This window comes from Propithecus coquereli, unplaced genomic scaffold (assembly GCF_000956105.1).
Source record: "Propithecus coquereli isolate 6110/MARCELLA unplaced genomic scaffold, Pcoq_1.0 Scaffold67, whole genome shotgun sequence".
In the NCBI taxonomy this organism is placed as follows: Eukaryota; Metazoa; Chordata; class Mammalia; order Primates; family Indriidae; genus Propithecus; species Propithecus coquereli.
This window is the reverse complement of record NW_012152729.1, coordinates 323111-334058: the sequence shown is the minus strand read 5'-3', so window position 1 is coordinate 334058 and position 10948 is coordinate 323111. Positions and strand designations below refer to the sequence as shown.

The 10948-nt window shown below is 40.0% G+C and overlaps 1 protein-coding gene and 1 pseudogene across 1 annotated transcript; one reads left to right on the top strand and one right to left on the bottom strand.

The window, feature by feature from the left end:
• Positions 1 to 279: 279 nt before the first annotated feature.
• Positions 280 to 6376, top strand: LOC105823336 (IST1 homolog). Its single transcript, XM_012660494.1, has 3 exons — positions 280 to 367; positions 4100 to 4280; positions 6313 to 6376. Exons 1-3 carry the CDS (start codon positions 280 to 282, stop codon positions 6374 to 6376), a joined length of 333 nt encoding a protein of 110 aa, XP_012515948.1.
• Positions 4755 to 5992, bottom strand: LOC105823304 (annotated as a pseudogene).
• Positions 6377 to 10948: the final 4572 nt, after the last annotated feature.

The following is a 10948-nucleotide window of genomic DNA, read 5'->3' as shown; positions in this document are numbered from 1 at the left end:
ATACCGACGCTCAGTAAAAAAAACACTGACTGTTGGAATAAAGTGAAGGAAACCTAATGCCTATTTGAATTGCAAGAGTCATATCTGAGGGATTGGTCCACAGAGAAGCAAGTATATTCAGGCGATTGCTGAGTGACCAGGAATTCCATGGGGCTTGTTGAATGAATAAAGTGGGTGTGAAAAAATCGGAACCCCTTATAATACTGATAACTTTCTTTTTTCTCTGGGAAGCTTGCTTAGCGAGGTGATTTGTGAGCTGCTGTATCTTGTGGTGAAATAATGTTCAGCTCTGCCTTCAAAGCTGATCACCTTTGGGTTAACTTGCAACTAGTCATCAATCACCTGAAAGTCCTGAAAAAAAAAAAAAAAAAGAAAGAAAAGTGAGGAAATACTCCATAGCAAGCTTCCTCTCAGATCACTGCGCAATCCCCAAGGTGATATATTGCCTAAGACCTTACTTAGCAATTTTGAAATTTAAAGGAATGGTTCTGACTTGTGGGAAAATGGTAATGATTATTATAGTGAACAACATATTTTAAAAGTTTTCAAAGACTGTTCTGTATCTTGCCTGTATCAATACCAAGATCCTGATTGGAATATTCTGCTACAGTTTTGCAAGTTGGGGAAAACTGGATATAGGGCACTGTAGATAATTCTGTGTTGTTTCTTACAACATGTGAATTGCATGTGAATCTATAATTATCTCAAAATAAAAAGATTAATTTTAAAAAGTTTTCAAAAGTTGAAACTATAATACAATGTCCAGATCACTGGACTTCTCTCCACCAAGGCAGAGAACGTTATCTAGTCAGTCTTTTTATTTATTTATTTATTTTTTTGAGACAGAGTCTCGCTCTGTTGCCCAGGCTTCAGTGCCGTGACGTCAGCCTAGCTCACAGCAACCTCGAACTCCTGGGCTCAAGCAATCCTCCTGCCTCAGCCTCCCGAGTAGCTGGGACTACAGGCATGCGCCACCATGCCTGGCTAATTTTTTCTATATATTTTTAGTTGTCCAGCTAATTTCTTTCTATTTTTAGTAGAGACGAGGTCTCACTCTTGCTCAGGCTGGTCTTGAACGCCTGACCTTCAGCGATCCTCCCGCCTTGGCCTCCCAGAGTGCTAGGATTACAGGCGTGAGCCACCATGACAGGCCTAATCAGTCTTTTTAAATGTTCAGTGGTTATCGAGTTTGAGACCTCTGGGCAAATTTTTCTGGAAGAGCTTCTTTAACTTTTTTCAAACACACACACAAAATGCCATTCCTTCTATCAGTTCAAGCAGCTCAAGTAGTATTACGCTGGTGAGCCGGACAGTGCTAATGAGTGCTGTCTTCTTAAGTTTGACATATTTTGTGTTGCCTTTTGCTGTTTCCTCATTCCAGTGGGTCACATGAGCCATTAACCCCTCAACAAACTGAAAAACTGGTGATCTCTGATTATGAGGAAGGTTCAGGTGAGATAAGTATTACACGTAAATGCAATTCTCTGGGTGCTCAGTTAATAGCCCTATTGAATTAATGTAATGTATGGTGGAAGGCAGCTGTTACTCAAACTTCCGAATTGATTTTGGGCATTCTTTAGCCAGATCTTGCTGATGTTTGGGCATTATTTCGATAATAAGGGCCTAAGGAAAGAACCTGAAACAAAAGAAATGTATTCAAACCCAGTGACATCCATTATTGTTACCACGAACAATAAGGATGACGTTCATGGTGTAAACAGCCCTTGTAAATTTTAAACCTCATGCCCACATGTTCTTTCTTTATTTTTTTATTTTAATATGGGATGGGGGTGCGTGTTGTGCTGTGTTGCCCATGCTGGACTCGAACGCCTGGACTCAAGTGGCCCTTCTGCCTCAGCCTGCACAGTAGCTGGTACTACAGGTTTGTGCCACTGCACCCATCACATGTTCTTTTATTTGATCCTCACAATCCAGTGATACATATTATTATCCAGATAAATAGTATCTTAGCGCAATTGTGTGATCACAGCTCACTGCAACCCCAAACTCCTGCGCTCAAGCAATCCTGCCTCAGCCTCCCAAGTAGCTGGGATTACAGGTGCGTGCCACCACACCCGGCTAATTTTTTCTATTTTTAGTAGAGACGGGTCTCAGTCTTGCTCAGGCTGGTCTTGAACTCCTGACCTCAAGTGATCCTCCCACCTCTGCCTCCCAGAGTGCTAGGATTACAGGTGTGAGCCACCATACCCAGCCAGTATCCTGTTTACAAATGAAGAAATTCAAACATGGAGTGCCTGAGTGATTTGAGATAAATAAAAGAAATTAGCCCTGTGTTAGACCTCAGTTTATTCCTTTTTTTTGAAAGAAGATAATAACCTTGACCTTCTATCACTCCAGAGTTCTATTTGTAACACAAACTATTATCTGGGCACGCAACAATTGTTTACTGATACTGTAACACAAACTATTATCTGGGCACACAACAATTGTTTACTGATATTGGTATTTATATAACAGTAGTTCAGCATTTATCTGAAACAAGTCTGATACTACCATGATTTCTTTTCCCTGAGATGTCTAGGCTAGAGAAAAGAACATTTTCCTACTTTGGATTTAGTTATTCTCCCTTCCAAGGGCAGATTCAAATGCAGTCTCAGGAGGGGCTCAGTGGCTCACGCCTGTAACCCTAGACTCTGGGAGGCCGAGGCAGGAGGATCGCTTGAAGTCAGGAATTTGAAACCAGCCTGAGCAAGAGTAAGACCTTGGGGCGACAAAACAAGACTCTGTCTCAAAAAATAATAAGAAAAAATAAACAAATGCAGTCTTAGGTCAACATGTTTTGCGTGACAGAGTGACTCTGTCTATTCATGATCAGATGATAAACATCACTTTTAGGGTATGGTGAACAGAGTATATAATTTGGAGGCTCAGAGGTTTTCCTGGCTTGTGAAAAGACTATTTTCCCAGGCTCAGTCATCAGTTCATCAGTTCAACAGTTTATAACACAAAGTAGTATGACTTGACTTGTCCCAGTGGATTGCCTGGGACAGGTTACATCTGTTACCTCTCCAGCATGACTCTACTTGTTCATTCTATGGCATAATGTGCCTTAAGAAGAAAGAAAGAAAGAAAAAGAAAAAAGAAAGCACAGGAATTTGCAGCCTGAAATTTGCCCTTGAATTCTAATTCAACCAATTACTCCTAATCATATGACCATGGGCAAGCCATTTAACCCCTCAGTCTCAATTCTCTCAGCTGTAAAATGAAAATAACAGTATAAAACTCACAGGTGCTGCGATCAAATGGAACTGTACCTATGAAAACATTTTTTTGTTGTTGTTTTTGGTTTTTTGCTCTCTTCCCCTGGCTAGAGTGCCATAGTGTCAGCCTAGCTCACAGCAACCTCAGACTCCTGGGCTCAAGTGATCCTCCTGTCTCAGCCTCCCTAGCAGCTGGGACTATAGGCATGTGCCACCATGCTCGGCTAATTTTTTTCTATTTTTAGTTGCCCAGCTAATTTCTTTCATTTTCAGTGGAGACAGGGTCTCACTTTTGCTCAGGCTGGTCTCAAACTCCTGACCTCAAGTGATCCTCCTACCTCGGCCTTCAAGAGTGCTAGGATTACAGGCGTGAGTCACCATGCCTGGCCTATGAAAACATTTTTTAAAAAGCAAAGCGCTACATGCATTTTCTTTTTTAAATAATCTTTTTTATTATAAAAGTAATAAATGTTCACTATGGAACATTTTAGAAAATAAAAGTAAACTGAAAGAAGAAAATAAAGATCACCTATAAAACTACAGGGTTCTGAATCTTTAACAGGTGTCAGAATCCTTGGGCAAGCTTGTTACAACACAGATTTCTGGGTTCCACTTCCAGAGTTTCTGATTCAGTGTCTCTGGGGTAGCCCAAGAATTTGCACTTCTAGCAAGTTCCGAGGTGATGCTAATACTGCCAATCTGGGGATGACACTGAGAACCAGTGACACATAACTTTATCTATGCATATACAGTAGATTTTGAGTGTGTATATATGTTTTTAGAAAAAACATTGTTTTACACTATTATATAACCTGATTATTTTATTTAGCAAATTCCTCTTTGCACAGTTTTTTTCCTATATGTACTTTGTGCTACAGCTGAGCAGGCCCAGAGAGCAAGGAAGGAGGTTGCCAACCATCTGGCTGCTGGGAAGGATGAACGAGCTCAGATCCGTACAGAGCACATTATCCAGGAAGACCACCTCATGGAGGCCACGGAGATCCTGGAGCTGTACTGTGACCTGCTGCTGGCTTGGTTTAGCCTGATTCAGGCCACAAAGTGAATTCATCATTTCCCAGGCTCAAAGGGGTGACAAGGCATTCCTCCCACCTGGGGAGGGGAGGGTGGCCTCTAACTTGTTGGGACCATTAAAGAACTTTGTCTCTTTTATAGGGACAACTACCCTTGCTTGAAGAGAATGTGTTGGTCCAAAGAGCTGAGTTTTTTAAAAAACCAAATAATTGTGTTTGGTTTTTTATCCTTGAGCTGTAAGGATATATAACAATATAAACTTATAGTAGAAAAATTGGAAAATACAGGCAAGATCTGGAGATAAGAATTTTGGGATATTTTCTTTCAGTCTGTATGTGTATATCTATATGTAACTGTGTGTGTATAAACATGCATGTGTGTATACAAATATATATGTATATGTACATACAGGTTTATATTCCAATTTCAGTTTTTAAAAAATCTTTCTTTTTAAAGATTTAAAGATTAAATATTTGTTGTATTGTGAACATTGTCCATGGGCTACCTTGGAAGTATTTTCTATTTGCATACAAATCCTGCCACATTGTTCAGTGCCACCAAAGTGCAAGTCTTGAATCTTTCACTAAAAATGAAAAACCCATCTGTCACCTGTTCCCTGGAAAAACTAATTATTCCATACAATTGGCTGAGGTAGTCAGATAGGATCCGAAGTTTGAAAGACGGTCTTTCCAAGTTGCGAATTCATCAAATAAAGACCGTTTTAGGAATATGGTAGGACTGAAGAAAACAAGAAGACCAAACAGAAGGACTACCAAAAATAATTGATAAAAGCTCCAGGGAATCTTGCTAATGAACATGCCACTGTGTTGAGGCAGAGGAAGTTTATGCACGGGTACTAGTTTTATGTCCTCCCACTGAGGACATAAAAAGAACATCAGAGTTCTCCATTAAAGGACTTGTGGGCAAATTAGAGGGAGGTAAAGGAATTTGCTGGATTACTTTGGTTCCCCCCCACCCAGAATTCCTGCATCTGTTGCAGCATATGACAAGTTCTGACACATCTTTGAAAGCCTCAGCAATGTTAAAGGCCATTCATTGCTTGTGCAAGACAGTAAGGAGTCTGTTGATCTCTGCGTCAGAATTTGCCTAACTGCAAGTTTCCTGGTCTCAAAATTGGACAGGATTTCATTCTTTTTTTTGATCCAATATGTGTTGTAACTTCTCAGAAAACTCCTTCACTGTATTTAAATCTTTAGTCAGTAACTGTAGGGATTTCTTCTTGCTAGTTTCCAAGGTGCCCAAGCGAGAAAGAGCAACTCCTCGACGCCAAGTCTCGCTCTGGAGAAGCGCATTAAAGGAACCCATCCCTTTCCAGAGCATAGGCATCTTCAATACAACAGAAGACATGCTTGGTGTGATCACCCCAAGTAGCACAGATTCCACAAATCAGCTGCATATCAGTCAGGCAGAGAATGTTGAGAGGTACAAGTGTCTTTTGCACACTTGCATTTTGGGAGAGATCTTGATCATGCTATATGTTGCAGAGTACCCTTCAGGGAGTAATTAACTCGCAGGCTGTTGTCTCCAGGAGCTGAGTACAGTGCAGCACCCGGGGCACTTGAATCGAGTTGGTCTCCACGACAAATTCCACACATTCCCCTCTAAGATACTTTCTAAGCATTTTTTTTGCAGAAGTTGTTCGAGCAAGGCAAACCCCAAAGACCATCAAACAGACTGGAACAAACTGGGCATGTGAGATCTTCTTTCAGCAGGTCCATCACATACTCTGTCCCTTACCAGCAAGTGTATTCAGCAGGATAGCTGTCTCCCAGGGCATAGCGATCAGATTTATCTCCAGGTCTAGAGATAAGAATTGTGGTAGCTTTCCTTTCAGTGTATATATGTATATCTATATGTAACTGTGTGTGTATAAATGTACATATGTGTGTATACACATATATATTTACATATAGGTTTATATTAAAATTTTCATTTTCTTATTATTTAACATTGTGTTATGAATATTGCCCATGGGCTACCTTTGAAGTAGGGAAAAAAGAGGAAAATATAGAGTTTCATAATTTTGTGCTTTTCTTAGGGAACTAGATTCTGGTCTGGCTGAACCTAAATCTGCACTAATCTGGGCAGCTCCTCAATTGTAGTCATAAGTCCCTGAGTTGAAAATAGTAAGATTGACCAGTTCTAACTGCCTGTGACATAATTGTAGGTGTGGCTATCCCTAGTGTTACTTATTTGGAATTGTAGAATTACTGGGGGAATTCTTTCCTCTCTTAAAGGATAACCAAAAAAGTATTTGCTTTTATTAGTCTTCTTAAGTGAAAAACAAATACTTTTTTTCATGACAATGGTAGAAAAAATAAATAAGGCTTAACTAAAATAAAACTTAAAAACTGGGTTTCTTTTGGGGAGCAATGTCATAATTTATAAGGTGTTTAGAATTAGAGGGTTTAAGTTGCACGTTTATCAGATACTTAAAGCAAAGCAAAACAAAGTGTTTTATCGCTTTTGTTGTTTTGATGCTCAAAGAACATAATTCCAATGAGGTAACATGAAAGTGATTTTTGCTCTTTTGGTTGCTATTCGTCTAAAGCAAATTTGCCTTAATCCGATGAATTTTGCCTTTCTTTCTTGGTGATGGTTTGCTGCAGGTGTCTAATCAGCTGAGTGCAAAATACAGCCAAGAACATGGTCAAGTGTGTCGAGCCAATGAGATTGGAACTGTCACCTCTCAGGTAATACCATTTCCAGAGACATACCTTTTTCTAAACCAAGAAGTCTGCAAAAAGCTGAGCAAACTGAGAATACATAATTTTGTGCAGACCGAAAGATGCCTAGAAATAAATTTTGCATTGGAGGAAGAACAACTTTAAGAAAGCACACATTTTCCTCGAAGTAACTGGCCTAGTAATATGAAAGAACCTAATGAAACTTAGAAGTTTCAACTTTTGAACATGTGACATCATGACCACACATAATTCAGGACTGACATTCAGCTGAACACAGAGATCTGGCTGCAGCAGTTGTTTAAGGCTGGTGGACATTCTTGTATTTCAGGGTGTCCATTGTGATTGGTCAGTGCCATGTTGCACTGGTTATTCAATAGGCGGAATGTCACCTCTGACATAATTCAAATACCGCAAAATCAGAATTATTGATACAAATATTTTTATATTTATTTTCTTCTTATTATTCCACTTGGTTTGAAGTTCCTTAATTCCAGAATAGGGCTGTCTTGTGACACATTTGTAAGTAGGGCCCCTCCTTGTTGCTGAATTATATATCTTTTAAAAAAGTATACAGCAGTTCCTCCTTTTGCAGAGGATTACTATACTACCAAGATCTCCAGTGGATGCCTGAAACAGCAGATAGTACTGAACCGAAGTATGTTTCTGTTCATGTCTTCTACCCACAAATTTAATGCTTTTTCCATTCTAGCGAAGCATTTATCATGTACTATGGCTGTAACTTTTGCCATTTGAGGTGCTACAGCAAAACTAGCATGAATTTCTTTTTCCTTGTTCACAATTTCAGAGATAGAAGATTCATTTTTACCATAGATCTTTGCAACCTCAGCATGCGATTTTATTTTTTTTTCCTTAAATCACAAACGTTGACTTTTTCACTTAAAGGAAGCACTTTACAGCTTCTCTTTGGCATATTGAATTGCCAGCATCACTACTCTTGCACTTTGGGGTCATTATTAAGTGAAATAAGTTACTCGAACTCAAGGAACGCCTTGACAGTCAATCTGTGAACCCACAGCTACTAAGTGATGAACAGGTGGGTAGCATACACCATGGATATGCTAGGGAAGGGGATGATTCATAGACCAGGTAGAATGGAGTGAGATTTCATCACACTACTCAGAATGGTGCACGATTTAAAACTTATGAATTTTTTATTTTTGGAATCTTCCATTTAATATTTTCAGACTGTGGTTGTCTATGGGTAACTGAAACCATGGGTAAGGGAGGGCTATTATTGTACATCTCAGCAGAGAATAGAAAGATGAAGAACAACAATTCAGGGTTGAAAGACCACTTAAACTCTTCTTGTTTCTTATTTTGTAAATACATATGTGACCAAATCTGTTGTGTTCTTTATTTTGCAGCTAATGTGTAAATTAAATAGGAACACTCGATCCCAGGTTCTAGTGCTTCGGTCTCCAAACCCCAGGCTGCGGACCAGTACTGGTCCGTGGTCTGTTAGAGACCCTGATGCACAGCAGGAGATGAGCAGGAGGTGAGCAGCCGGTGAGCAAGGGGAGCTTCATCTGTATTTACAGCCACTCCCCATCGCTGGCATCACTGCCTGAGCTCTGCGTCCTATCAGATCAGCGCTGGCATTAGAGTCTCATAGGAGAATGAACCCTACTGCAAACTGCACATGCAAAGGATCTAGGTTGCATGATCCTTATGAGAATCTAATGCCTGATGATCTGAAGCAGAGCTGAGGTGGTGATGCTAGCGCTGGGGAGCGGCTGCAAATACAGATTATCATTAGCGGAGAGGTTTGACTGCACTGAGATCATAATAAATCAGTTCCTTGCAGACTCATATAAGAACTCTATCAGTGAGTGGCAAGTGACAATTAAGCTGCATCTGGTGGCAGGCTTTATAGTGGCAAGTGAGTTGATGCACTTCAATAGTGCAGCTGCATCTGGTGGCAGGCTTTCAGTCAGAATCTGACACTTATTTTAGTCCATTCCTGGCCCACCCATTGTTTTATTTACCACTTCCATCTGCACCTCTTTCCCACCCTCGCACTTGTCTCAGTCAGTTTTGGTCAGCCCACAAGCTAACCCTAGCAAAGATGAATAAAAAACAAACATTGCTGGAGAGCTTCTTTGAAAAGGGAGAAATACCCAATGATGAGGCAGCAGAAGACTCTAAGACTGCCACCAAAATGAAAGCTGCATTTAAAAGAAAATCCAAGAGTCCTACTTAAATTACAGATTCATTGCAACAGGCGATTCACATTCTCCAAGCCCGCTTTGTGTAATATGTGGCGACTGGCTACCCAATGAAGGCGTGAAACCTTCAAAACTGCTTTGCCACATGGAGACCAAGCACCCTGCATTCAAGGAAAAGCCTTCGGTGTTTTTCAAAAGAAAAAAAAAACATGAATGTGAAGAACAGAAGCATTTATTGATGGCCACCACTTCATCAAATGTGTCTGCACTGAGAGCATCATTCCTAGTGGCTAACGCATTGCCAAAGCTAAGAAGCCCTTTCCTGTTGGTGAAGAGCTGATCCTGCCTGCTGCTAAGGACACTTGCCATGAATTTTAGGAGAGGCTGCAGTTCAAAAGGTGGCATGTGTTCCTCTTTTGGTTAGCACCATAACTAAACGAATTGATGAAATAGCAGAAGATATTGAGGCACAATTGTTAGAAAAGATTAATGAGTCACTGTGGTATGTAATCCAGGTTGACGAGTCTACCGATGTTGACAACAAGGCAACGTTTTTGTGCTATGTATTTTTCAATGTAATAATAATAGAAATAAAGTGCACAATAAATGTAATTTGCTTGAATCATCCTGAAACTATTACCCCCCCCCCACAGTCCGTGGAAAAATTGTCTTCCATGAAACTGGTCCCTAGTGCCAAAAAGGTTGGGGACTGATGTTCTAGTGGAACAGTACCTGATAGAAATTGCTAAGAACAATAAAATGCCATATAAATCCAAGGCAATCATGGTGAGTACTTTCAAGAAGTGAAAATTTACTTAAAGCTGAGATTTTTATTGTGCACCCCAAGATTTTTTTCTACTTAGGGATGTGGCTTCTGGAGTAGCTGCAGAAGAATTATAAAGGAGGTACCTTTTTTTGTACTTTTTCTCTGCCCACATACAATACGACCCTTATAAGTTGTTAACAATAAAGTGGAAAACAAAAATGAAAGTACCTAAGGGATTATATCCAGAAGTGTATAAAACATTTTTAGTTCTTAAGATCTCAACTTTGTCCTGGGGATATTTTCCATTTTAATAAAGAGATCTTGGAATAAAGGCAACAAAATCCAAAGGCACAAAGCAGTATCGTTTAGTTTTGGTTAAGAGTATTAGTTCGGTGTGAAATGATCCATATTCAGATCCTAGTTCCACCATTTATTAACTGTGAGACCTCAGGCAAGTCTCAGACACTCAGTTCTCTGCACTATAAAAAGGGGGTGATAATAGTTCCTATCTCATGAGTTTGTTGAAATGATTAAATAAGCTGGTGCGTACAAGGAATTTAAATGCAATGTCTGGCACATAACAAATGTAATCGAGTTTTGCTTTTTATCATTGTCATCATTATTATAGGGAGTGGACCTCCAAAAGGTGGTCATGGACTGTCTTAGGGCAAGAGAAATTTTTCCCTAGTGCTTCTCAAATCATGTGGGGAGCTGCTTGTCTTAGTGGTTGATTAGATTGCCTCCGGTGACTTCTTTATAAAGGATGGCCTCATACTCGGGTGCCAAACTTCTGCTTAGTGTGGGCATGAAGCAATAAGGGAAGTCTGTTCCATCCTTGGTGTTCCCGCTGCTCTTCCTCAAACTGCTCGTGCAGCATGTAGCATGTCCGATTGCGGTCAAGCGACCCATTTGTCTTTTCTGATGCTTTGCTCCTGGTGGTTTCCTTATAGGGACACTTTTACTCTTTTTTTTTGTCTTCCAGAGTGTTATATAGCTTGTTGAAAAAAAAAACGCACATTGTAAAAATTTAAACAA

Coding starts and splice junctions, on each gene's coding strand:
- LOC105823336 (XM_012660494.1), top strand. CDS start 280: ATGTTCAGCTCTGCCTTCAAAGCTGATCACCTTTGGGTTAACTTGCAA. Junction 368..4,099: donor AGTCCTGAAAAAAAAAAAAA/AAAAGAAAGAAA, acceptor TTTGTGCTACAG/CTGAGCAGGCCCAGAGAGCA. Junction 4,281..6,312: donor AGCCTGATTCAGGCCACAAA/GTGAATTCATCA, acceptor TGCTTTTCTTAG/GGAACTAGATTCTGGTCTGG.